The sequence below is a fragment of the Aspergillus caelatus genome, assembly GCF_009193585.1.
Source record: "Aspergillus caelatus strain CBS 763.97 unplaced genomic scaffold BDV27scaffold_160, whole genome shotgun sequence".
Classification (NCBI taxonomy): Eukaryota; Fungi; Ascomycota; class Eurotiomycetes; order Eurotiales; family Aspergillaceae; genus Aspergillus; species Aspergillus caelatus.
In genome coordinates this window covers 48,173-74,674 of record NW_022475423.1, presented here as the reverse complement: position 1 = coordinate 74,674, position 26,502 = coordinate 48,173, and the positions used below count along the sequence as shown (strand labels likewise).

Here is a 26,502-nt window from a genome sequence, read left to right as displayed (position 1 = left end):
AAGTGTGTGCTGGCAATGGTGATGTAGTTATTATATTTTAGAAACGATGTTTTATTTTAATTTAGAACTTTAAAGGAAATAGAAGAGGGGGAAAAAAAAATGAAAGAAAATAAGCTCAAAATTCCAGAAAGTTGGACCCTCGTGCTCCGGGCGGAGCTAAGCTGAGTTACAACGCCTGCACGGGTGCGTCCGCGTCCACATCGCGACGCGATTAGATGAAGCGCTTTTTTCCCACTCATCTTGGGGTCACCTTTTCGCTCCAGATCACTAGCCCCCCCAGAACGTCCAACGGGACTAGTGCTGGCTTTCTTATATTCCTGGTGGTTTCCTGCTTCTTTCTTGCAATTGTCTTCTAGGGCCCTCATGCTTATATCCTGACTTATCAACTATACAATGTCTGACCCGGAGCCTTCTGCTGCGCCATGCTCATCGTCTCCGTCAACTGCTCAGGCATCCGAGTCCACGGCTGCTCTCAATTATGCCTTCCTCGTACACTCGCAGAAAACCCTAACCCAGAACCTTCCCCCGCGTGTCGATAATAAGTTACTCGCTCGGCAAAAACGTCGCCGCACAAGGTATATTAAGCGGAACGGCCCCATTGATATACCCAGCTAACGCGTGCTTACTCTGAAACAACAGTCCTGAGGACCATGCAGTTCTGGAGGCAGAATATCAACGCAACCCGAAGCCAGATAAGACCGCCCGGGCCAGCATAGTCAGTCGCGTGTCGTTGGGTGAAAAGGAAGTGCAAGTACGTCTCTTGGATAAGATTGAGTCATTAGCACTCCTTTGTTCTGACCATTACTCTCCAACATCATAGATATGGTTTCAAAACCGTCGCCAAAATGATCGTCGGAAGTCGAAACCCCTCCAGCCTCATGAGCTGCTGGCTCCTCGGTCTGACGCGTCGAAACAGAGTTTCAGCGATGAGAGTGTACCTGTGGAGCCAGGCTCTTCTAGTGGGACGGAGCAGTATGACGACCCTAGCAATGAGAACAATGCGGTGACACGGGCTTCGGATAATGATTCTTTCGCGTCGGATATGGTTCGTGGAAGCCAAGAAGAACCCGAGCAGCCCGTCTTGAGTTCCCAGACGAGCGTAGCAACATCAGAAGCCCCAGAAAATAAGGAAGGAACGTACGAAAACTGTCGGTCGGAATTCGAATTGAACCAAGAACGCGCGAGCGTACCAACCGATACACCATACCAGAACTCTGCTAAAAGGAAGCGGTCGATCACGGACCTTCGGCAGGGAAGATCAGAAGCACAGCAACCTTTGACACCATGTGGAGTGCAGAGCATGAGATCACCACCGTCCCTGCGGATATCCTTATCGTTTGACGGAGAAGCTATGGTGAGAAAGGAAGGCGAATTGACTCCATCCCCGCCCAAAGGCCGTAACGCGCTCCGAATTGCCATGTCTTCAGACGGGAAAGCCGTGATCCGTGCCGATGGAGAACCATCGCCATCCAAAAACCGTATTTCAATGTTCCCAACCCGGACCCCTCGATTCACGGGACTTCGGCGAAGCAATAGTGCAGTGGTTCTGGGAACACCAAGAGGATCTATCGAAAGGGAAAGGATCTTTGGACGATCACGCGACCCTCGGAATTGGGAATCGGTCTTCGACACCGATGCCCGGAGTGCATTATCCACCCCATCCAGCTCACAAAGTGGAACACATACAGGATCCCCCGGATTTTTCCGCTCCGGCGGTCCTCGTTCGTTGACACGAAGCCTATCGGCAAAGTATAAGAACACTGCGACATTCAACTCCTCCGAACATCTTAACACACCCGTTCCTCATGCTGCAAGGGAAAAGAGGAGAAAACTGTCGCGCGCGGTTTCGTCGTTGGGCCGTCTCGAATCTGGTCTCGAAGTCCCCAACGATAAAAACACCTCTTACTCAGCGAAATTGTCGAAGAGCATGGCAAGAAAAGGCAATGGAGATATAGAATGCGGTGATTCAGACAAGGAGAACTGGATCCCCGGGACCCAAACGTCTCGTGTCCGCCGACGAGCGGCTTCTCAACATCATTCATCCCGTCCCGTCCTGAGGGATGCTAATGGGAAGGATGGAAAAGTCAACAAGGACCTGACGGCCAGACGCTCCCGACTCTCTCAGGCGTCGCAGCGTAAAGCAAACGAAAACGAGAAAGCTTTGCCAACAGTCGACACCGAAGTGTCTACATTCATGGCTGGTGGGGGTGGTTCCAGCCAGGAAGAAGACCTTGATTGCATCCAGGGCCTCTTATCCTTGAGCCAAGGTGCATGGCGATAGGAACAGAGATACCCGTTTCCTTGTACCATGATCTATTTATTTCCTTTGTTAATTTTCCTTTGTTTCCTATTCATTTCCTTTGTAGTTATGCTCAAGTTGCGAGCGCCAGCAAGCGGTGACTTCATGTATGATCTGTGATGCTCAACCTGTGATGATTGAACTGTGCTTTTTCTTCGTTGCCCAGCCATTGCTTCCAAAGGGATACGATGTCGTCCCTCACGGCTGTGACCACCACCACCTACCAAACATTGATGACGAGACCCTGTCGAATATTAAGATATCCAAACTTAATTCCAGGCTAATAGAGCGATTGAAATGAACGACCAAAATCAAGGATATCATATAATGCGGGCACTGTTGACTACCGTTAGTAAGATTAAAAATAAAATAGTGAGAAGTAAATTAATGACTTCGGCGGCAACAGGAGCCAACGGCAAGTGGCACGTGGCCCGAGCTCTCTACCATCTAAATGAATTAAAAGTACTCTTTCTGTACCTTTATCTACAGTTCCCCTGTTCTATTCCACGTCAGTTTGATGCTCCAGTTATTTCGTCTGCCCTTACATGCGAGTCAGTGTATTTCACCTTTGGTAAGTGGGCAATCTCATCATTGAGATTCTTTTATTTTTTATATGAAATCTATTTGTGAAGGTATACGCCACTTGCATCATGGAGCCTTTCACTGGTATGGATCGTAGGAATGCTGTCTATCTTAACAATGCAGATCAGCCACCCACTTTTCTTCTGTCATGTTTTGTATGCTTTTGTACTTTGAGCTTGTTTCCACCCTCAATCTCCTGCCTTGATTTTAGATTTTCCTGACCCCATCATCGATCAATCTATACAGCTAACTGGAAGATGGCGCAGAAACTCTCGCGCACTTGTACTACTAAATCAGATAATATAGTCTACCCACTGTCGCTACTCTCTCAGAAATCCAATCCTGTATTCCCCGATATCAACATGGGTAAAATTCCACATGTAGCCATTATTGGTGCAGGCTTTTCCGGTCTGAGATGCGCAGATATTCTTATTCAAAATGGCGCGCGAGTGACAATCTTCGAAGCTAGAAACCGAGTTGGAGGGAGGGTATGTACGCGAAAGAGACAAACTTATATGAGTAATAATTTGGTATACTAATACCAAGCAGGTACACCAAAGCAAGGTTGGGAATCGCTTAATCGATCTGTGAGTGCATTGTTTCTCTATTTTCATTCATTTCCTTTAAGACCACTCATGCTGATGATACGAAGTGGTCCTAACTGGATCCATGGCACTGGCACAAATCCAATAGTGGGCATTGCAGAGTTGACAAAAACGACCATAGAGGATTTTGAGGGAAACCAGGCATTGATCTCTATGGATGGAAGCCCCATTAACGACAAGACAGCTACCAAAATCTCAGAGTTCGTGTGGACGACCATTGACGAAGCATTCAAGTACAGTAACGCTTATAAAGATACTATCCCGCCGGAACGAAGTCTGTTCGACTTCTTCCTAGATAAAATCGAGAAAACAGACCTTACTCCAGAAGAGAAGAAATGGTGTATTGAAACCTGCAGATTATGGGGAGCATATGTCGGCGACCCAATCGAAAGGCAAAGTCTGAAGTTCTTCTGCCTGGAAGAATGTATAGATGGCAGTACGTTCTCCACACCGTCACTCACATACAGTACCCTCGACTGACCATCGAATACCAGACAACTACTTTGTAGCCTCCACTTACAAAAGCATACTAGCCCACATCTCCAGGGCCGCTCTGCAACATGCCGATATCCGATTCAACCAACCAATCACCAGCATCCACTCCGACGTCCAACAAGACCTAAACGCCCCTCACAAAACAACATTAACAACCGCCACGGGCGAAACTCACACATTCGACGAAGTGGTAGTAACATGTCCACTGGGCTGGCTAAAGCGTAATAATTCCGCATTCACCCCAGAGCTCCCTGCCCGTCTCGTCCAAGCAATCGACAACATCTCCTATGGCCGCCTAGAGAAAGTCTACATCACATTCCCCCGAGCCTTCTGGCACAAGGACCCCAGTGACCTCACCACCAGCAGAGCCGCAAGTTACAGCGCCTACGAGTGTCCAACCTTCGCACAATTCCTCGATCCCACATACACAAAAGGACCCGAGGGTATCCTCTGGAACCAAGAATGCATATCCTTAGCCGCTCTCCCAGTCAACTGCGCTCATCCAACTCTTCTCTTCTACACTTACGGACCCTGTGCTACTTATATAGTCTCCAAAGTGGCCAACCTCGACCCCTCATCTCAAGACTACTACAATTTCCTCGATGACTTCCTCCGCCCATTCTACTCCCGTCTGCATGGGTATTCGGAGTCATCACCCAATTGTAAACCGCTCGCTGTAATGGCAACCCAATGGCAGAATGATCCATACGCTGGGAATGGGTCGTATTGCAACTTCCAAGTTGGACTTAGTCAGGGCGATCGGGATATCGAGATTCTGCGAGCGGGACTCGGGGCGAATCGTGGGGTGTGGTTTGCTGGAGAGCATACGGCGCCGTTCGTTGCGCTTGGGACGACGACTGGGGCGTACTGGAGTGGTGAGCGTGCTGCTGGACAAATCTGTCAATTGTATAGTCTTGGTAGATTGGGGCTAGGCTTGGAAAGGGATGATTCTTTACCTTCAGCCAGTGGGGAACAGGTCGTCGCTTAAGATATGTGGCGAACAATACCCTTATCCGCCTGATCCGTGGATGCCACATAGATGGATATAGCAGCTTTGCTGCTTTTGGAAGGATGATGTAGGAAATATACTTGAGTATGTACGATTGCCATTGAACAGTCCACGCTATTTACACAATCAAGGGACACACCGCGCAATTTCAAGTTGAGCCATGATGTAAAATATTGTTCCAACAAAATGAAAAGCAACAGGGGAATCACAACAATGACGCTTAACCTCGCTTGATAGATGAAAACAAACTAATAAGATAACACCTCCCGGATGACAAGCCACCCGTACATAATCAGAATGCCTTGCGCCCTGGTGCAACCCACAATATGGAACGGTTCCACTAAGAGCATCAACGAACCTGCGCGCTCTCCATCTCCACATATCCATTTAGTGAGGCACATGAATTGAAAACAATAGACAAGAGTTAGGGACAGTAAAGGGTATTGCGACACCTGAGATGAGCGCCAGAACAAAGAGCAAGTAACAGTTACAAACCGGACAACTTTCAGCAAATCAAAAAGAGTATAATACAGCACCACATGTCAATGCTACCGGCAACAGGGACAATTCTGTTGAGGTAGAGGCTGCTTCGAAGTAGAATAGCAAGTTGGGCGCGGGGCTCAGAAGCGTCGCTGCTTTCATCAGTAGCACAATCCTTACATCGGAGAGTCGAGCTATAAGGTACATCCGAGCCGCAGTTGGTGAACTTAAAAACACAAAATTGAGAACCAATACACCATTAGTTAAAAGCCAAGCACAGCCCATAAATTTGCTTCATTTAGCGTATGTTGCTTGACCATTTGTTAGAAGTTGCGGAGGAAGTCGTTGTTGTCAACAAATCAATCTTCCCAGATCGTTTCCAAGTCGAGGTCTTGACGGCGCTCGGCCCCACAAACACTCCACCGTTTCCGCTTATCAGTCCTGAGGCCATACCCTCCTGTTACGGTTCGCATGTTCATCAGGGAGCTTGAAGGGCCTGACGCGTCTGACGCCCCTCGTCGACGATTTCCGTTCGTCGCAGCATCCGCTTCATCTGCTCTATCAGCCGCAGCTTTCAAGGCAGCGATCCTATCAGCTTCAATAGCCGCGGCTTCGGCATCGGGAATGTCAGGGATAGTCTCTAAAGATGAGATACTCGGACTCCGCGAGCGAAGACTTGTTGGTGTCGAGGGCATTGATGAAGCAGAAGACGTCGAATAGCCGGGAAAGGATTCGTTGAATCTGGAGTTGAGAATTATCGGAGACGAGTGTGCGGAAGAGGGGCTGCTGGCCGACTGAACAGTGGAATTCATCGGGTTAAGATGTAGAGGTGATGACGGTCGTCGGCGGGTCATCCGGGGGAAAGTGTTGGATAGCACAGGCGAGGCTGTGCGAGGTTCTGCCTGCGTTGAAGAGGAAGATGGCATCGCGGTGTCCAGTTCAGCATACTCCAGAATGGGCTCCGAGATGTTCAAGGGTATCATTCTAGACTCTAGGCTGTCCCCCATTGGGACCTGGAATGGTAGATGGCGTTTCGCGGCATTCTCAGGTGAGCTTGTTGGTGCATCGCGACCATGAACGAAGATATACCTGCCCCGTGAGTCCAGTCCCGGGGTAGAGTGAGCGCGCGTCATAGGAGGTAGACCAGATACCTCAGCCAGAGATCGGGACCGAAAATGGGAGCGGGCAAAGGGCGAGCGACTCGGCGAAGGGGCCGGGGGACGTGACAGAGTTATCATGACGTCTTTCTCGCGGTCTTCAGCGGACCCCGGCGCTGTCGGTTCGGGAGAGTCCACCGATTCCACGGGACTAGGGGGTAGTAATATCCCCTCTGGGGATAGATAGTGAGACGTTTCCATATCCGTCTTCGATTCGTTAGTCGGGTTAAATCGGCCTCATGCTGGTTGGAGAGGGTGTACGGGACGAGCGAGAAACAGGGGATAGGGGGAAGGGAGTAAAGTTGAGTGGTGAAGTCAAGACTTTCGAAGTCACGGACTTGAAAAAGAGAGAAGAAGGGGAGGAAAGAGGCGCGGGTGATGGGAAAGGAAAGGCCGCTGCGACCAATGAAATCGCTCATGCCAAACCACAAGAGGTTTAGTTTTCTCCGTGCTCCACCGCCTCCAATATGTATATCAATAATCAGAGGATGGAGATTTTATAACTACCTTTATATATTGGGAGTTATAATCTCTCATATCAGACATCTTTTTTTTTTTCTCTCTCACTTCATACCAAAAATTTTAGATAAAAGTAAACTGAAAATGAAAAGAAATAATTAAGGAATAACCGTACCCTGACGAAAAGCGTTCCGTCTTCCTACGTCCCGAATACCAAGGTGTTCCTTTTTTTTCTCCGCTCACCTCTAACATGCACCTGACCTCATGCCCAATAACCACGTATGGTGGTGATTTCACTTATCCGTTTACCCCAGCCCTTTTGTTGCGCGCTCCAGTCCGGGAGGGATAGCTGTTGTCGTGCGCGTCCTAATATGATATTTTCGGAGATGGACTGAATGACGGAGAAAATACGATAGTATTAACGGATTGAATATAGCAGTTATTGGGTGTGGATCACAGCAAATAGAATCACCTGTTATTTATCTTCTCTCTGCCGTCGAATACAGGAGCTAACATCATGACCAGCAGTGTACGTGGAATGGTGGAATGGACTAGCAAGAAGGTACTAAATAAGTGCATATCTCGACAATTAAATTCAAAAGTGGTGTATGAAGCGGTGTGGAGGGGGGAACTGCTTTGATCTGCGCTTCCAAATAGCTGCATCAGACACAGCCATTCGTTTTATGGGGTAGTCTGCATCAGTGCACTGCTCTTTGAAATATATCTTTGCCTTTAAAATCAACCTGTAGGTGGTAGAAGAATTGGTTTTGGAAGGTCAATCGATGAGAGATATATAGTACGTAGATAGCTCCTAGGAATGCTGTTTAACAAGAACTAGAAAATTATGATCCTGGTCCTAGCATATGGGTCCGTTTCTTGCTAAGTTAACGGACAAAGGCACAAACACATCCGTTAGACGGAACATATAGAAAGGTTGGATGAAAGAAAAGGTAATGAGAGATAAAAGAGCGGCAGCAAGACAGATGATCCAAAGGGCTTCTTATATATCACTATCGTGTGACGTGCGTAAGGGACTACTAGGGTTATTGAGGGTATTAGGAATGGAAAAGGAAAAAGACGGGAAAGAAAAGTAAAACGGAAGGGAAACATGTTCCCAACTTCAAGGTACGTTGTCTCAGTGATGCTCATGCTCCTCATCCTTGCAAACAGTCGAGGCCTTAGGCTCCTGTTTCTCTTCCCGCACTGCCACGTACACTTGTCGTACAATATCGCCTTTATGGCCTCTAAGTGCCCATTGTCCAATTCCTTTTTCTGGAGGGGCTCGCAGAACACCACGACCACCCCCTCCAACGATCAAGTTACCAGGGCGGTAGTCAGCATCCATATACATTCGACGAATTGCAGATATATGGATGTGAGCGTCGTCTGGAATGTCACGAACCTCTCCGCACGGTAGCGGCCACCGGATCGGTTTCCATGATCCATCTTTTTGCAGATCCATTCGACGGAATGGGAGGTACTCCATCATTTTCCATGTGAGAACCGATAGATCTGATATGCCACTGCCGAATTTCAGACAGTCATGGATTGGGGCCTTACAGGACTCCTGGAGTGCCTTCAGAAATGTGGAGTTAGATTCATTTGTGAATTGTTTCTCATCCTTATCCCCGTAAACGGCGGCGACTTGGGCTTTCAGTTCGTTACTTGAAATTGGTGTCAACGGATGACCATCTTGGCCCACACTGATATCAGGGTTCCAGTGCATGGTTTCACGAATGGGTGAGTAATCCTCATCGTAACATTCAAAGTCCTCCATCTTATCAGGGTCAAATTGAAGTCCAGCGCGCTGGGCCTCCTGAACCATCCAAACCAATGGTGCGTGACTGAGTGGCCAATCTTTGGGCCCCTGTTGCCATCCTCCGCCGATATCTGCGTGACCTCCCGGAAACCATACTTCCTGGATGTCCTGGTCCTGATCCTCGTCGTAATCCTCTCCCCCAATACGTTCGTGTGGCACTTGAAGCGAGAGGCCCGATTTCTCACTCTTGATGGATGCTACATCCTCTGTGGACACTGCTGCCATGGGAACAGCCAGACTGAGCTGTCTCTGGGAGCGCCGTCGTCGTGCACGGTATCGATGGCTTGTGCTGTATATACTCTGGTTTGAACTTCGCACACTGTGGTGTACAGATTCAGTCTCCCCGGGCCTCTGTTGAGAGGGGCTATTCTCATTAGTACCTCTGCTGACGACGATTTTGGGGAGACCAAGGGACGTTTTTTGAGGGGACTTTCTTGGAGTATGGTGAAACCGGGGCCAATGGTGTTTCCAGTAGGTAGACTTTTTCTCCTCACAGCACGGTTTGATCTCGGAGATCAGGTCCTGCCGAAATTTGGCACGCCGCTCATCGATCCCCACTGCATGTCGAATGACCTTGGCTGAGCTGCGAGCGGTATATGGGAACTTGCTTCTTTGCATCCACGCGGACTCAAACGCAGGCACACTATTCACAGTATCAAACAGTCCCATGAACTTAATTCTGGGGTCGATTGGTCGACAGAATGTCTCACGGAAGGCCCTCATATAATCAAACAGTTTATCTGTTTCGGCACTATCTTTATGGGTATCACGTCTCATCTGCCATTTGGCAAAGGTTTTCCATGCAAATCGAACGAGTTCCTCATTGCCAGCCTCGAGCAAGCCGATGGAATCCAGCATTTCCGCAAGGAAGCGAGCAATATAGGCACCTCGACTGAAGCCTATGAAGGAAATCTCATCTCCAGGCGTATAATATCGCATGAGGAACTTGTATCCGCCCATGACATGGTCAGCGAAGGAGGATCCGACTGCGGAGTCCTTTGCTTTCAGATATGCGGACCTAATCCGGTGGAAGCGGCCAGAACTGGAAAGGGACTTTGAAGTTACATAAGTTCCAATCCCTGGCTGGTAATAATGAAATTGATTACCTTCGCTGCGATCGAGCATCTGGTTGCAGCATCAGTGACTGATCAGTATATTGGCTTACGGTCTACATAAAACCCTCTGAGTCTCACGATTCTCTGGGTTGGGTCAACTTACTCGAAAAATCTTCAGAACATTACTGTCCGACCTATCCCCGTTAAACCTGTTTCCAGTGCCATCGAAACACAAAACAAATTGTTTTGGCACGGGGGTCAGTCTCAACTCTTCTGCAGCCATGTTCGTCGTTCAGAGCAGAAAAGGGATAGGGAGTGTAGCTTAAGGGAACACCTGCCAGCGCAGTCGACACGTTCAGGTATCTTGGAGGGGGGGGGGGGAAGATGTGGATATACATATATTCGCCGACGGCTAATACTCGCAAGCACATGCGCCTATCCCCGAAAGTATGCCTCTCAGGCCCTATGGGTCGTGGATGTCCAGGAACATGGTGCGGAGGGATGGAGTGTAAAGAGGACGCACCCTGTTTTAGAGCCCGCTGTCTGCATCATAGCCTTGGGTTCGGCCAAATGATACGTCGATGTAAGCCTCCTGAGTGGAGCAAAGAAGGTGGTTGGTCAAAATGTACGAGTAGACACATTCCTCAACTTGCACCAACCCTTACAAGGCTTGTAATGGTGTAAAAATTCATCTGTTTCTCGGGACTACCGCGCATCATACGTCTTGGTTTTCTTTTCTTTTCCTTTGAATTTTCATTGTCTATTTCCTTTTTCCCTTTTTCCTTCTCAGCCTTTCCCCTAAAGCGGGTTGTGCCGGGATGTCAGCTGCAGCGGAAGCCAATAATTAGCAATGATTGGATTTTTCTCAAGCTGCAATGTCATGAGAAGGACAAAAAAAAAAAAAAAGAAAACAAAAGAAAATTGGGAAGAAGAAAGGAGAAAAGGAACGAAAGAGGGGAAATGGTGGATAAACTCAGACAAATGATCGTCTCTTTGCATGACGGCAAGACCCTATCATCAAATGAGATAGCCCGAGATCAGCCAGTCTCGGGGAATGGGAACTGTGATTGATGGCCAAAACCATGGTCAATTTGGTTCGTTGATCTCAAGCGTGAGGTTCAAAAATTTGTAATTGATTACGGAACAGTTCTCGTATGCGACCCGTACGTCAGGGACGATCTTTTCCAGGCATTTCGTCTTGTGGGGATTCGTGGATGGTGGGTCACCTTTAGCGCATACTTTGCAGACTCCGTCTACATTATGTTACATACATACGAGCCTTGCAATACGCAGGTCATATTTGAGTCATTAAGCTACCTCTCACAGTGTCACACCGAATCGCGTGTGTTTTGGGTACGTTGATCTCTGGTTAGCAGAAGCAAGGGATTGATCGAGGGGGGGGGGAAAGAAAGGGGGGAATCTGAGAGGGGAAGGAAAAAGAGAAAAAAGAAAAAGAAGTAGAAGCCATACAAGATACTAAGCAAACAAAAGATTTTCGGTACTGAGACCATTGGTTCTTCATCATAAGTCTCGATAGTCTATGGAGCACACACCGCCATAAGGAGAAATTTTGGACGAAGTTGTTGGTTCATGTGGGGAATCTCTTTGGCCCCAGCCGTCAGGTCCGTCACGAACCATTCGGCAACACCCGGTCGGGCTCCAATGGATTGGTCCCAATGCCCCCCAATGCCGGCGTTCAGCTTGCGTGGGCTGTCAACTCGCTCGAGCTACCAAAAGTGTCAGAAAAACCAACTTAAAATTCTAGATTCCATCTACCTTAGAGCACGTATATATTTCATTGAGGCATGAGAGTGCTATACCACTGGCCTTATAAGGAAAGCAGCAATACATCAATAACTCCTGTAGGGTGAGCAAAGTTAACCTTAATAAAATCACGACAATTCAGACCCTCGCACTGATTAATCTGCACTGCCAGTTTGTATGAAAAGTGGTTAGGAGGTTGGGTGTGTGGATGTGTGAGTGAGAGTTTTTGAAGTTTGAACACGGTCCGCCACGATTTATTAATTTAATAATCTATTTTGTTGCTCTTGTCTAGTATCAACCACAGGGTACTTTGGGAACCTAAGGCTGCAAGGAATTACCTAAACCATCCCTTAATTAAGGACCAAGATTGGTTGTCCACCGACGCTAAGACACGGACTGTCCTCAGATCGATTGGGTTACTACTGTATTGGCGAACACATAGATTTCGTCGATCAAGTTGGTGATCTTCAGATGGTATTGTTACTATCGTACCGTATTGTACCACCCAAAGGTATACTACTACTACTAAGTACGGAGTACTCCGTAGAAGTGCTTCCTACCTGCAGCATGATATGTCAGTCTATAAATGGCCTTGTTCGAAAGCACCTGAAAGTCAAAAATATAATAGGGGAACTAACTTTGTTTTCTTTTCTTTTTTGAATTTTTGACAACCACCTGAACAGGTTTCATCCGTGTGGACTCCGTACCTCTCTTTTTTTTTTTTCCCCCTTTCGACTTTTCTTTTTGACTCCCATTAGCGAGGGTTTACCCACGGGACTCCACCGGGATCACAATACTAACAGAAAGTTAAATGACGATGATCCCGTGTTCGAGCGCGTGGCTACAAATTAGGAATTAGCTATTCTCCATTGGACTCCATCATGACAAGATCATGGCTTGGGCGAGAAAAGTCTGCCGAAAGCCCGTAATGCTCTCGCAAAAAAAAAAAAAAAAAAAAACTATGACACCATTGATCGTGCTTACTCTGTTGTGCCAATGCTTCCACAATGATATAACCTTTCTCACTCAGTCTCGCCAGAGGTCCTTCGTTGCTGACATCGAATGATCTGTACCTACCACTTCATACACTCCGTTTAAGGCTTACACCCTTACTCCGTACATGCTCGGGAACCATCCAAAAAAGATCAAAGTTTGAGATTACGCATGATGTTGATCGGTGAGGGACAGTGGGTATGGGAGGAGCTAGGAAAGTATGTCTCCAGCTGGCGTGCCCACAATACTATGCCACGGAGGACTGATTCATGTTCGTCGGTATCGTGCTCACGGATAGCATGCCCCCCCGCCAATGATTTCGGAGCACTTAGCTTGGAGCTTGGGCCAGTAAAAACAGGGCTCTACAATTGGCAGTCTGGAGCCGAGGTGGAGCCTGCGTTCTTCCAATTTCATGGTTCCACCTTACCATGATTATCAACTTGGCATCTTCGCGATCGCTGCAGATTCCACTTTTGTTTGGTGGCTGGCTACTGTGTACACTTACCACAGTGGACCAAAAGATCAGCTGGCCTGTTCACCAATACAATGATGCTGAATTCCTGTAATGCAAACTCACGATTAAACTTTTCCTATGCCGGTGGGTCGACTGCACGGTACTACAGTGGCCAGCGAAGAATTACTCCATATCTGCCTACAGATCCCTTCCACGACACGGCGTCAATGCGCAGCGTGCGGTGTCCTTGAAGCTGAACAGATAGGAAAAGTGTACCTTGCTCAGTCGAGGAAGCCCCCTTGACTGGCCAATCTGAACATCTCCACTGAGTCCACTCTCGTCCCAGGTCGACAAAAATTGACCAAACATGATCCTTCTTGCGCCACCCACGGGTCTAAACCATATGGTAGGTATTATTACTTGACAGTATCCAAGACGAATTTCAGCTGTGCGATAATTAATCTACCCCTAGACTGATTAATTAGTTTTGCTGTCAATCGGATTCGGCGGCCAAGATCCACCCACAGCTGTGGTAGCGATTTGACTCCATGCTGTGTTGCGCTTTTAAAAGCTACTGCTCCGTACGACGCGACACATGGGAAACTTCTTTTAGCATTTGTCGGTCGAGATTCTCCTCCGCTTTCCATTATTGTTCGCTTCCTTTTATACCCCGCTTCGCGCCTTTGAGTTATTTATCCTGAATCGTTCACATTGCGCATTTGTTCATATACCATAATCATAATGTTGCGGAGATTTTCTACAAATTTCAAAAAGTCAAAGAATGACCGCGAAACCAAGCAAAATGGCGCTCAAAATGGCACCCAGAATGGCACTCAGAACGGCACTCCGGTGAATGGAGACAAGCGGCAGTCCAAAGTGTCACCGGTGCGCAAGTCTGCGGATCAAGAACCAAGCCGCAAGGAAGCCGATGGCGCGTCGGTTTTCGACAAGTATGCGCAAGTCCTCCATGCTTCGCCAACCCCTCTGCCGAACCAGACTGGTGACGGCGCGACGTTTGAACATCGCCATGGTAGTCTCGTACAAGACGTCAAAGCTCTTACCTTCCAAGATGCTTCAACCCTGAAGCAACTGGGCATACAGAAGTTGAAGAATGAGCCCGTTAACGATAAAACGATGTTTATGGAGAAAGTTATCAAAGTAAGATTTGTCAATCATATGGGCGATTTAGTGAGAGAACAGCATTCATTGACAATAATTTGTCTGGGCATAGATGGCTAGTAATCTCCCAGACAACTCGGAGAATCGCACCAAGGCCACAAACCTGTTTCTGAATCAGCTTTGGGACTCTTTACCCCATCCGCCACTCTCGTGAGTATAATTGATGCAAGAATCTGTGGAAGCTTAATTAGAGCGGTGCTAATACAAGCATAGATACGTGGGCCCCGAGTATTCCTACCGATCCGCTGATGGCTCTAACAACAACCCTACCTTGCCGTGGCTGGGTGCTGCCAACACGCCATATGCGAGATCGATCGCTCCCCTTACAATCCAGCCAGGTGGCTTGCCTGACGCGGGCTTGGTGTTTGACTGTCTCTTTGCTCGTGACAAGTTCAACCCTCACCCGAACAAAGTCTCAAGTCTTTTCTTCGACTGGGCCTCTTTGATCATTCACGGTGAGTTCACAATTATGGGTGACACAACGCCATGATTCCATGCTAAGGCTCTGCTAGATATTTTCCAGACTGATCCGAGGAACCCCCATATTAACAAAACTTCGGGTTATTTGGACCTCTCTATCTTATACGGTGATGTTCAAGAAGAGCAAGACTTGATCCGTACCCATAAAGATGGCAAACTGAAGCCTGATTCATTTTCCGAGCCCCGACTTCAGGCTTTCCCTGCTGCCTGCTGCGTTATGCTAGTGATGCTGAATAGGTTCCACAACTATGTGGTAGAACAATTGGCCGAAGTCAATGAAAACGGTCGTTTCACCAAGCCCAGGCCTACCCTTAACGAAGAGCAGGCCAAGAAGGCATGGGCGAAATACGATGAAGATCTCTTCCAGACAGGTCGCTTGTATGTTCATCTTATGTCCCACAGATTAAGAGCTGTTCTAACCTACCGCAGAATCACGTGTGGTTTGTATATCAATATTACCTTATATGATTACCTGCGTACGATCGTCAACTTGAACAGAGTTAACAGCACGTGGTGTCTGGTGAGTCGGCACTCCTGTTTGATGCTGCGAGGAGAACTAATCACAAACAGGATCCACGAGCGCAAATGGAGGGCAACGATCCCACACCATCTGGCCTGGGTAACCAATGCTCTGTCGAGTTCAACCTTGCCTATCGCTGGCATTCTGCGATCAGCGCCAACGACGAGAAATGGACCGAACAGATCTATGAGGAGCTGATGGGAAAGCCCGCCGAGGAGGTTACAGTCAGAGACCTTAAAATGGGACTTGGCAAGTACGCCATGGGCCTTTCGAAGGACCCTTCGCAGCGTACCTTTGCCCATCTCCAACGTCAAGAGGATGGCACTTTCAAGGACGAAGAACTCGTAAACATCCTTGCCAATGCAATCGAGGACGTTGCCGGTGAGTTCCCTACACAACAATAAGTGCTGAACCAACAAACTAAGTGTCTTTCAATAGGATCATTTGGCGCTCGTAACGTGCCCAAGTGCCTCCGAGCAGTCGAGATTATGGGTATTGATCAGGCACGTAGCTGGAATGTTGGCTCCCTTAACGAATTTCGCAAGTTCTTTGACTTGAAGCCGTATGAGAGGTTTGAGGATATCAATTCCAATGAGGAAGTTGCAGAGGCCCTCCGTCATCTATACGGCCACCCAGACTTCGTGGAACTCTACCCCGGTATTGTTGCTGAGGAGGCCAAGGAACCTATGGTGCCCGGTGTTGGAATTGCTCCTACATATACGATCTCTCGTGCGGTTCTGTCTGACGCTGTGGCTCTCGTCCGGGGTGATCGGTTCTACACTGTAAGTTCGTCCTTCCCAGGAGATAATGATACTGTTTGCCTAACGTGTGCTATAGGTCGATTACAACCCCAGGAACCTGACTAACTGGGGATACAATGAGGTTCGTTACGACCTGAACGTCAACCAGGGATGTGTCTTCTACAAGCTTGCGACCAGAGCCTTCCCGAATTGGTTCAAGCCTGATTCCATCTATGCTCATTATCCCATGACCATCCCCAGCGAGAACAGGAACATTATGAAGGATCTGGGTAGGGAGTCTCACTTTTCTTACGAACGCCCATCCTTTACCCCTTCCCCTGTGAACCTGGTATCCTATCCTAATGTCAAGCTGGCTTTGGAACGGGAAGAGGACTTCCGCGTGGTCTGGAACGGCATTACCCCCCTCGCCTCTGCCAAAGGCGGCGATGATTTCTGGAGTAAATCATTGAACAATGACCAGTGGCGTAACAGCATCAAGGAATTTTATGAAGACATCACTGCCAAGCTTTTACAAGAAAAGTCTGGAAATCTTGCGGGAATCAAGCAAGTTGATATCACACGGGAGTAAGCTACCTTGATTAACATTACGGCCGCAGTACAAGAGCTGATCATGCCCGTAGTATTGGAAACCTAGCGCCTGTTCACTTTGCATCGAAACTGTTCTCCCTTCCGTTGAAGACTAAGGAGAATTCGCGCGGAGTCTTTACCGACAACGAGACCTTCATGAGTATGGCAGTAATCTTTACTAGCATTTTCTTCGATGTCGATGAGGCCAAGTCTTTCTCTCTTCATCACGCGGCTCGCGCGGTCTCTCAGCAGCTGGGCCACTCCGTTGAGAGCCACATCAAATCTATCAACTCTCCTGGTTTCCTCAGCGGCATCATTGGCAATCGCCGTAATGATCACAACGCCTTGAAGGAATACGGTGATCAATTGATCAAAAAGCTTCTAGAAAGTGGCTTGGGTGTTTCCGATGTCGCCTATTCTCAGGTTCTACCAGCGGCTGTGGCGATGGTCCACAACCAGGCTCAAATGGTAAGCCCCATCTATTCTTGTTTCGGTGCTTGCTGTTGACACCTTTGAACAGTTCACTCAAATCATCGACTATTATCTTTCTGAGGGCAAGAAGCACCTCCCTGAGATTAACCGCCTTGCCAAGGAGGACAGCAAAGATGCCGAAGACAAGCTGATGCGCTACTGCCTGGAAGGGTTCCGTCTGAATGGCACATTTGGATCCTATCGCGAAGCTCAGACTGACTTCAGCATGAGTGATGAGACCGGAGATGTCAACATCAAACACGGTGACAGGGTATTCGTTGGTGCTGTAAGTGTCTTCTCGATAAATATTGTCCCGCAAAGCTCGCAGCAGTGGCATGACTAACATCCAACAGGTCAAAGCCAACCGTGATCCTCAGGTCTTCCCAGATCCCAATGAAGTGCATTTGGACCGTCCTCTGGAATCCTACATCCAGTACGGCCTTGGTCCACATACTGGCTTGGGCAAGGAAACGACCTTGCTTGCATTGACGTCCATGTTACGTGTTGTCGGCGGCTTGGACAACCTTCGGCGTGCACCCGGCCCCCAGGGTGAGCTGAAGAAGATCCACCGTGAGGGTGGTTACTACGTCTACCTGCGTGAGGATTGGGGAAGCTACTCTCCATTCCCAACGAGTAAGTTGTCCCTGGTACAGCTCCTGGTGTGCTAGGTAGGAAACTAACCTCTGCCCACTCTGTAGCCTTCAAGGTCCACTTCGATGGTGCAATTCCCGCTCCCAAGAAGCGCCTCACCTCCTAAACAACCGATATTTAGGAAATTGATCTAATCGTCGAGACTGAATAACGTGTGATATTGTATTCGAAAATGGTTTTGCGAGATATCCTTGTTCTGTTTGAACTTGTATGCTTTTATGTTTAGTTGATATTGACCCTATAATTATATACTACAAATGTAGCAACAATGTTAGTTCCTTGTTTTTGCCACGCAAAACTGATTACAAAGCTGGTTCTGATTTTGTTAAACGTGTTCGCTGTATATCATTGGAGCTGTTTCTTGGCCTTTATGTTATTTTCTGTAGTCCTGTCCTAGCCGTAGCTGGTCGCTGTTCGGTCGTCTGTTTGCCCATCTCTCTCTCTTCCAAGACCAAAATCCTTGTATAACATTGATTCAAGACCCCAGTTCGAGCCACACCAGGCTCGGACTCATCATCTATGTCGAGCGTAGTCATACCCGACAAGGTAAATGCCATATCCTCTTTCCGTCTCTCTAAGCAAACCTAATACATTCCTAGTCCAACGACTCCTTCACGGGTACGATCTCAATCCCCCAAGCATGACTCAACCCTAATCGTGCAACATCTCACCGACAGCTCGCCTTCAAATTATCTTCACCCAAACGAACACCTCCCATCCAGTCCTGGGAGATTGAGCCAACCTCACCATCTGACAGGTAAATTTGACACCCTCTGGCCATGACAGGTTACATATCGTAATACATAGAGCTTCCAAACTCCCGATTACGGTATCATGCCACCCAAGTCAGCTTAATATAGACTGCATATCTAGCGCCGGCTTTCCTCCCCACCGAACATTGGGGTATCGAACTTGAAATATGACAGGCGGCGTAGTTGGGCATTTTAATATGACGTGTCTTGTCCTGAGGAGTATCTTTATTTTATTTCATTTTTCTTTTTACTTTTCTTTGTCTTTTCCTTCTGGGTTGTTCCCCCTGTACTATTGCTTTACCTAATAACCAGAGGAAAAGGTTGTGGTTCCAAAGAGCAAGCGGATTTATATTTAAAAATTGAAGCTAGTTGGTTACTATTGTTTTATAGTTGGATAGTAGCTCGGATTTCTTTCCCGATGTTATCCGTTGTCTTTTTTTGTATTTCGTATTCTGGACGGTGGGTCATTTAATATAAGTATAAGCACTCTGTACTTGGATATTTATGAGTCTTTGAGAAGTGAAACTAGTAAAGTACTAACTGTACTCCGGAGTAAGTCAGACTTCATGGGGTTGATAATTGTTGCCTTACAATAGGGTGATTGATAGGTCCAGCTGCAGGGGTGGTCGCTCATGTTTGCTAGTGCCAAGAATGGTGGTGGGGGTGGAAATAATCAATAAATGATCGGGAATTTTTTGTGAGGGCTGATCCAAATCAAGCGGGGGCCAATTCTTCTTTCAGGGCTGGTGCTTGTTCAGTCGTCAAATCTCGAATGGTTTCGCAGATTTAGGGTTCCCAGCTCACTATTATGTCAATATCATACATTTCTGGATTAAATCTGATTGGGAACGCACTGTCTAATTTACTAACCATCCTATATGGTTTTTCAACCACGAACAAGCGCATCTGGTACAAATATAAGGGGGTAAAGGACACTTGTAGAAACCCCTCCCCCTTTTATCTCATCAACAATGGCCCTGAAGCTTCCACTAGCGCGAATTAGGTAGTAGGAACCGCCTTCCCAAATAGCCTTAGTCCACAAAGCGGAGACAATAAAACCCCACCGCCTAAGCTCCAGAGCGGAAATTGTTCCGGAGCTATTCACCGCCCGACAATCAACCTTTTGTTTTGTATTAACGCATCGGCTCAGAAAAGCATCGACAACATCCACCATTGAATCCAGTCAATCAAAAACTGACAACCACGTAACCAACCCAAAATGCCCCCCAAAGCCGCCAAGGGCGAATACATTGAAACAGTGCGTCTCCGTAACTCAATTTCTCCCCCTCCCCTTCCCCCAAACCCCACAATTCAAGTTCACCCACTAACCACTAACCCATGGGCCACAACAAATATAGGACACAGGGAATAAAATCTCCCGCCGGTCTCAAATTCACGGGACACAGCATATCATCCTCGGTGGTAAAACGGTTATTCAGGGTGAGGCTGTCATTCGGGGCGACCTCTACCGTACATCCACTAGTTCCAGTGCGAGCGGCGACCAGGGAGGACAACAACAGCCGGCGACGTCGACGCCGTCCGTCGCGATTACGATCGGGCGCTATAGTTATATCTCGAAGCAAGCTATACTAAGGCCCCCGTCAAGATTACATCGGGGCGTGCATTCGTTTTATCCGCTGAAGATTGGTGATCATGTTTTTGTGGGGGAGAGGGCGGTTGTTGAGGCGGCTAGTGTGGGGAACCATGTCCATGTGGGGAGGGATGCGGTGATTGGGAGTATGGCTATCTTGAAGGATTTTGCATATGTGCTTGATGGGGCGGTTGTCGCGCCGGGCATGGTGGTGCCGAGTTGGTGTGTGGTTGGTGGTGCACCGGCGAGGATTGTCGGGGAGGTTGGTGAGGGGTATGGGGTTGAGGGAGCCGAGGGGGGTATGGCCAGGGAAAGGTACCGGTTGGTCGGGAGGTAGAGATGGTTGGGTTTGATGTGTGACGCTTGTTCTTTGGTCCCTTGTCTTTTGGTGTTGTTATTATACCCCCCCTTGTTTTAGAGTGTTCCTATATAGATTTACATTTGTATTGTTTAGCTACATCTTGTTTATTTCTTGAGGTTTCATACATTCCAAAAGGCACAAAATGACCTCTAGACTACCTGACGCCCACGAGTGGAGATTCGTTCACGATCATTAATATCTACTATCCTTCTAAACCAGAACATATCGGCCTAGTTTTGGTGTCCGTTCACGTCATTCTGAGGACAAAGCTCCCGCACCAATCTGCTTTCATCGCTTGTGTACTCTTGGCCCGCCTCGGCGCGAGCCATGTCGTTGATCCATCGCTCGTTCGGCTTAATCTCTTTGGACTTGGACAGCTTCGAAGCCATGTAAAGCCAATTCAGTGCGTTGCCGACGGTGCTCACTTCGTCGCACACATTGTTGAGCGCGAACTTGTGCATGCGCTCGTACAGCTCATCGTCTGTGCAAAGGTCCAACAAATGCTGGGCCACCGCGTCGGTGTCCCCCACCTCCACAAGGAAGCCGTTCTGTCTGTCAGCCACTTGAAGGGGAATCCCACCAGCCCTGGTTGCGATGACTGGTGTTCCTTTGTGAATAGCTTCGGACACTTTAACTTCGAATCCCTCCTGCGTGGACAGTTGAAGAGCCACCTTAGCCTTAGAGAGTAGGGCATTCAGCAGTTGATCTGAAGGACCCAGTCGCACAACGCAAATCTGCTCTGCGAGGTCCGGGAGGTTCTCCTCGATATGTGTGACTACGGCGTCGTAAATCACCGTGCCATCTGGATCATCAACAGAGCCGTGGCCACAGATCAACAGCTTGGGAGCCCGTCTGTCGGGAAACGCAGCTGTGAACCGCCGATGGAATTTGACGTACGATTCCACAACCTCTGGAATGCCCTTCGACGGATCAAAGCGTGCAATTTGAGCGATGTATTCATCTGTTTCCATATCGTTGTATATCAGTCCACAAGGTTCCAATACAACCGTGCTGCGTGGGTGACAAGTAACGCACCTTCAGGGTAGTCGATAGTGGGCATGCCCGAGTTTCTGCAGGATGAATTGAAAACCCGGCCATAATAGGCAATGTCCCATTCTCGCATGTTCTTGTTCAGACCATCCAACCTAAAAGGGCTTGTCAGTCACACCTTCCAGTGGCACTAGATCGGTACTGCCTTACCAGTCCGTCGACGCAGGCATATATCCCACCTTCTCCCGGGGTACGTTCTTAGGTACAAAGGACTTCACGGGGTGGCTAATGTAGATATCTGCCAGTTTGATGGATTCCCAGAGCCGCCCCCAAGCTTCTGCCTGCGGGGTCCCCGGTTTGTCAATCAAGTCACTGCGAAGTTGGATGTGACTGCGGAAGATAACTGGTCGGTCTGGGGCCATTTGCTTCGCAATGGGAATCAACGCTGGCATCTGTGGGTCATCAATAATCACCACGTCGGCTCCTCCGTCCTTGGGGTGTTGCAGAGGGCCTCCAGGGATCAACCAGTATCTCTTCGCATTCTCATTGACCCACTCCGTTACCTGTGCCCAGTCCTCCTCGCTCAACCGCTCCTCGGGGGAAGCGACACCTTGCAAAATGTTGTGGTTGTTTTTGGTTACACGGAAGACGCCCGGCCGTGGCTTGGGCACGTACCTAGGCCCCAGGGTCAGTTGACGCCCGGCTGCCACCGCAGAAAGCCAAGTAATTTATGATTGAGCCTTACCATGTGATATCGGTTCCCAAGGAATACGAGAATCTCACGAGAGAATGTCTCATGAGGGCTACACCTCCACCTTGAGGGGTGGCGCTGAAAAAGGCAATTTTGGTCTTTCTTTCCTTGAGGTCGTTCGCATAATGTTGAACAGCCTTCCAGGTCTTGGGGTAAACTGTCTTCTGAAAATCCTCCAGGTTGGTCAAGCGCACATGGAATGCCGTGTCGACCTCTACTATACCAAGGAAGCCAACCTGAAGCAGGGGGATATTCTCTGGACCAAACAAACTAGACAGCACTTCAGTTTATGTCATATCACGTTAGAATTGATTTGATCTTACCGAACACATTTACGGCCCATTGATTCGGCCTGTTCATCAATGCCTCTAATCTTCCAGGTTGTGGTGTCAGGAATGCCGAACGTGAACTTGTCATCACCCTCCCTTCTACTTCCTTCGGGGAGGACTAGAGGTATGATATCAAGGTCAGCCCAGAGCCTCGAGCACAGGCTGGGGCATTGTTTCGCGATGCGCTCTGGCATTGCTAAACCGATGAACTTCTCCATATGAGCGTCACTCCATTCTTGCAATTGGTCTATCACGAATTTCTCCAGCACGGAGCATAACGACTGATCATCTTTTAGGGAGAGCGATTCTTGAATGAAGTCTAGGAGGTAGGTGGTATCGCGAATGGCGATTGCAATTGTCACTGTTCCGTCCTCGAGTAACGTCGATAGACCAGCGTAGATGGTCTGGTGAGACGAAGAAGTTAGGGCTTGCAAAGCTCAACCGATGAAACAGATATACTTACCCCAGAGGGAGGTGCGGCCCAGGAATTGTTCTCATACTGTAAGGAGAGACGACGCTGCTGACGCAGAGACGAGCGGCGACGTAATATGGCGTTCGAATCGTCCGCCATTGCTCACTCAATTAATTGTGAATACTATAGTTGAACAACAATGGATGCAGTAGGAAATGGTTTTATGAAGAGAATGGAAGACTGTGGTAATTGTCCAACGAGAACAGGGTATACTAGATAAGCTACATATATATATATAGAAGAAATGATGATTCAAACCTCATGCCACAGGACTTTTTTTGCTTTGTTTGCTGTCCAAAAAGCTGGGGTGAATTGAAATTGGGATTGGGCGGTCCGGTGACCTCATGATTCTCGGGCCATGACGTACAAAGTACAACATCGCCCGTGACAGGCATCAATCAAGAATAACATTTTCCGAAGTACGAGTACACACGCACATGTTCATTGGAACACGCAAGTCTCTCTAAAGACGCCTCACGAGAGGTAGGGAGTAAAAATCAGAAACACAAGCCGACAAGGTCCCGCATGAAAAGTCAGGGAAGGTCACACCATGGAGACCAGACGTGGTTGCACCCGACGGAAAGGGAACAACTTCGGAGCTTTGAAAGGCGTGAGTGGTATGAGTATGTACATACAAAGTACTGAGTATGTACAACCAGGATCCAAGCACCTTGATCTCAGTCTCTCGATTCGTGAAGTCACAATGCCAATGAGGAAGATACCGGGGAGGGGAAACAGGGGCCGTGGGGCCATGGAACCGGCACTATTGCCATCACGATGAACATGAACTGCTTACGGGTGAAACAACCGAGATGCTTGGCAGGAATCGCGGGGCTTAGTCATGCGGCAGCCCCTTTTACGGAGTCCGAGTTGAATTACCCAGCGCGCAGACCCTCGTCGCTGCTCCTCGTGTGGATCGTCGCCTCTTGAAACTCTGGGCCCAATTAATTAAACTATTCATTTCACTTTCGCTCTTTCTGCCACATTCACTCTTTTCTTTTCTATCGTTACATTTTGGTTCAGCCTGTGTTTTGCTTTTTCCTTCTTTCGTTTTTTTCTTCACCTCTTTCCTTTTTCTCTTCTTCTTCTGCCCACCTCCCCTTCGCCGACAAGGTAAGTTCGGTTTGTCTCTTGTTCACCTTGCGTCCCCTCCTGCGACGGTCTTGATTGAGATCGCCTTGGTTGACGTGGAGATTGACAGGACGGAGTAATTGACCTTACAGCGGGATCTCTCACGCTTTTCCCCTGCTCGTGTTCAACCGCAATTGAAACCTGGTCCCAATTCCGATCGCAAACACGATCGAGGACTTCTGCGCTCAATCAACAGTAGCACTACCTCGCTTTTACGCCTTTTATTATTATCGGTGACCTCAGGAGTTAACAACCCCTCGTCAAAATGGGTGGTCAAGTTTCCAAGTTAATGGGGAAGATCTTCGGGACGAAGGAAATGCGGATTCTGATGTTGGGTTTGGATGCTGCTGGAAAGACCAGTAAGTCTGCGCCCCTGAATCGGGTCACCTCGCTGTGTGTTATGGAAAAGATTAGGGAAGCTGATGGGCGCGTGAAACAGCAATCTTGTACAAACTGAAACTCACGAACCAGGAGGTCACTACCATCCCCACTGTCGGGTTTAATGTCGAAAGTGTAACCTACAAGAATGTCAAGTTCAATGTGTGGGATGTCGGTGGCCAGGACAAGATCCGGCCACTATGGAGACACTACTATTCCGGTATGGCCCATCGCAATCCACTCGGTTATTTCAGCCAGCGAGGATTAACGCTGACCTTGTCGGTATTTATTGTAGGAACGCAAGGCTTGATCTTCGTCGTTGACTCCAGCGACACGGCCCGGATGGAGGAGGCTCGTTCCGAGCTTCACAAGATCATCAACGATCGCGAAATGAAGGACGCCCTTCTCCTAGTTTTCGCGAACAAACAAGATATTCAAGGCCGTACGTATCTCAAGAACCGCTAGGACGTTATGCCCACTAACTTGATACCCGCAGATATGAGCCCCGAAGACGTCACCAATGCACTCCAACTCAATAAGCTGAAGGACAAGCTATGGTATGTCGCGCCTAGCGTTGCTACCGAGGGTACTGGTATCTTCGAAGGACTTGTAAGTTTCCCCTCCCCGCTCCTCATTGGCCCTATCAATCTTTGACATGGAATCTCTCGCAGGCTTGGCTTTCCAACAACGTGAAAACACCAGCCCAGAAATAATTCCATTCGCGCCGCCCATCGTTGGCAGTGTAAATCTAGGGACCCCAATTGCATGGCTCTCGTGTATAACATTTCCTTATCTCGTTCGGCCTCTCTCGTTCATGTCCGCTTTGATGACAGAAGACGCAGCATTTGCAGTATGTTTACATTTCACTTCGTGCGCATGCTTTGCCCATCTCTTGATCTTCTTTTCATTTCCTTACATTTTCATGATATCCCTCACTGTTTCTATGCGGGCCATTTATATACTTTTTTTTTTAATTAATACTTCTCCCCCTTACTGTCGACTGCCTCTTTCCTCTCGACGCATTGCTTTTGCATTGTATAGAAAATTTTTGAATACAGAAAGAAATTCAGACCAACATACACAAGGAACTTGTTATACCCACGCCAGCAATCCACTGTTAAAAATACATACAATCACATGTACACTGACAACGAAGCCTTAACCCCGGTACCGAAGCCCGACGAAGGACCCCGATGCTACCTAGGTCTCAAAAAGTCGCATCTACTACTAAGCTTCACAACGGCTGCCCATATATCGAAAGCCAAGCCATAATTTAGCCTATATGCAAGGATGGGCGGGAGCTATTGAAACCTTCTAGTATATACTAACCAAAAGTAATCAAAATTACCGACCTCTTATTCACATAACGAATCAAACTGACCCCGTCTTCAAATTACGCCCTGTTATAGAAAACCATCGCATTCAGACGAGCAATAGAAACCACCTACCTCACCGGCAAGCCACTGCCCCATACAAAGAGGGCGAGACGGCATAATGAATGGATGGGGTTGCTATCTGGGAATGTGAACTTGACGTCGGTGGCACAAGCCCTCACCATCCAAGTAGGTCTGCCACTCGTAGTCTTTAGCAGAGGTATTTCCAAAGCGCCCGATTCTTATAACCTGTAAAAGATGTCAATTATCACCCACACATCCCAAACAAGACAATTCATTAACCGTCAAGCCAAATATCTCGAACATCAACCGAGAAAACGCCCTCAGAAGACACGTCAGGGTAGCGAGGTTCGGTAGGAGACAAGGGAATCGATCCTAAAGAGAATTTGCCTGGAACAGAGAAGGATGGCTTCTAACGGGTTCTGCAAAATATCCTACAACTGGCCCGGCTATTGTGCTGGATCCCACGGGACGTGAGTACAATGTAGGCTATTGCTTTTGAGGAACCTTGCTCACTCAAGTCCCCAAAGAAAGGAAACAATGAAACAAAGCC

The 26,502-nt window shown here is 48.1% G+C and overlaps 8 protein-coding genes across 8 annotated transcripts; 5 read left to right on the top strand and 3 right to left on the bottom strand.

The window, feature by feature from the left end:
* Nucleotides 1-393: 393 nt before the first annotated feature.
* BDV27DRAFT_160340 (homeobox domain-containing protein) lies at nucleotides 394-2,281 on the top strand (the record flags this gene model as incomplete). Its single annotated transcript, XM_032073010.1, has 3 exons — nucleotides 394-575; nucleotides 640-751; nucleotides 821-2,281. 3 exons carry the CDS (start codon nucleotides 394-396, stop codon nucleotides 2,279-2,281), a joined length of 1,755 nt encoding a protein of 584 aa, XP_031924931.1.
* A 962-nt stretch (nucleotides 2,282-3,243) lies between these two features.
* Nucleotides 3,244-4,969, top strand: BDV27DRAFT_160339 (flavin monoamine oxidase family protein; the record flags this gene model as incomplete). Its single annotated transcript, XM_032073009.1, has 4 exons — nucleotides 3,244-3,369; nucleotides 3,431-3,468; nucleotides 3,534-3,922; nucleotides 3,981-4,969. 4 exons carry the CDS (start codon nucleotides 3,244-3,246, stop codon nucleotides 4,967-4,969), a joined length of 1,542 nt encoding a protein of 513 aa, XP_031924930.1.
* Nucleotides 4,970-5,090: 121 nt separating this feature from the next.
* On the bottom strand, nucleotides 5,091-6,949 carry BDV27DRAFT_132435 (uncharacterized protein). Its single transcript, XM_032067885.1, has one exon. It carries the CDS (start codon nucleotides 6,826-6,828, stop codon nucleotides 5,830-5,832), a length of 999 nt encoding a protein of 332 aa, XP_031924929.1. The 5' UTR covers nucleotides 6,829-6,949; the 3' UTR covers nucleotides 5,091-5,829.
* Nucleotides 6,950-8,144: 1,195 nt separating this feature from the next.
* BDV27DRAFT_132434 (T6SS phospholipase effector Tle1-like catalytic domain-containing protein) lies at nucleotides 8,145-10,326 on the bottom strand. The gene is made up of 2 exons (XM_032067884.1): nucleotides 10,124-10,326; nucleotides 8,145-10,030 (listed from the first exon to the last, which is right to left on the bottom strand). Exons 1-2 carry the CDS (start codon nucleotides 10,241-10,243, stop codon nucleotides 8,222-8,224), a joined length of 1,929 nt encoding a protein of 642 aa, XP_031924928.1. The 5' UTR covers nucleotides 10,244-10,326; the 3' UTR covers nucleotides 8,145-8,221.
* A 3,433-nt stretch (nucleotides 10,327-13,759) lies between these two features.
* BDV27DRAFT_24937 (peroxidase/cytochrome P450 family protein) lies at nucleotides 13,760-18,063 on the top strand. The gene is made up of 12 exons (XM_032076127.1): nucleotides 13,760-14,329; nucleotides 14,403-14,500; nucleotides 14,564-14,805; nucleotides 14,863-15,208; nucleotides 15,260-15,350; nucleotides 15,401-15,731; nucleotides 15,789-16,132; nucleotides 16,188-16,675; nucleotides 16,732-17,146; nucleotides 17,199-17,435; nucleotides 17,503-17,782; nucleotides 17,848-18,063. Exons 1-12 carry the CDS (start codon nucleotides 13,913-13,915, stop codon nucleotides 17,904-17,906), a joined length of 3,348 nt encoding a protein of 1,115 aa, XP_031924927.1. The 5' UTR covers nucleotides 13,760-13,912; the 3' UTR covers nucleotides 17,907-18,063.
* Nucleotides 18,064-19,771: 1,708 nt separating this feature from the next.
* BDV27DRAFT_147508 (dynactin subunit 5) lies at nucleotides 19,772-20,480 on the top strand (the record flags this gene model as incomplete). Its single annotated transcript, XM_032070750.1, has 2 exons — nucleotides 19,772-19,810; nucleotides 19,911-20,480. The coding sequence occupies 2 exons, from the start codon at nucleotides 19,772-19,774 to the stop codon at nucleotides 20,478-20,480; spliced, it is 609 nt and encodes a 202-aa protein (XP_031924926.1).
* A 19-nt stretch (nucleotides 20,481-20,499) lies between these two features.
* On the bottom strand, nucleotides 20,500-23,223 carry ccg9 (putative trehalose synthase (Ccg-9)). Its single transcript, XM_032067883.1, has 6 exons — nucleotides 23,038-23,223; nucleotides 22,569-22,978; nucleotides 22,240-22,515; nucleotides 21,705-22,169; nucleotides 21,540-21,649; nucleotides 20,500-21,465 (listed from the first exon to the last, which is right to left on the bottom strand). Exons 1-6 carry the CDS (start codon nucleotides 23,143-23,145, stop codon nucleotides 20,735-20,737), a joined length of 2,100 nt encoding a protein of 699 aa, XP_031924925.1. The 5' UTR covers nucleotides 23,146-23,223; the 3' UTR covers nucleotides 20,500-20,734.
* An 864-nt stretch (nucleotides 23,224-24,087) lies between these two features.
* BDV27DRAFT_24878 (ADP-ribosylation factor family protein) lies at nucleotides 24,088-25,407 on the top strand. Its single transcript, XM_032076126.1, has 6 exons — nucleotides 24,088-24,159; nucleotides 24,255-24,536; nucleotides 24,617-24,775; nucleotides 24,851-24,997; nucleotides 25,052-25,164; nucleotides 25,227-25,407. Exons 2-6 carry the CDS (start codon nucleotides 24,443-24,445, stop codon nucleotides 25,266-25,268), a joined length of 555 nt encoding a protein of 184 aa, XP_031924924.1. The 5' UTR covers nucleotides 24,088-24,159; nucleotides 24,255-24,442; the 3' UTR covers nucleotides 25,269-25,407.
* Nucleotides 25,408-26,502: the final 1,095 nt, after the last annotated feature.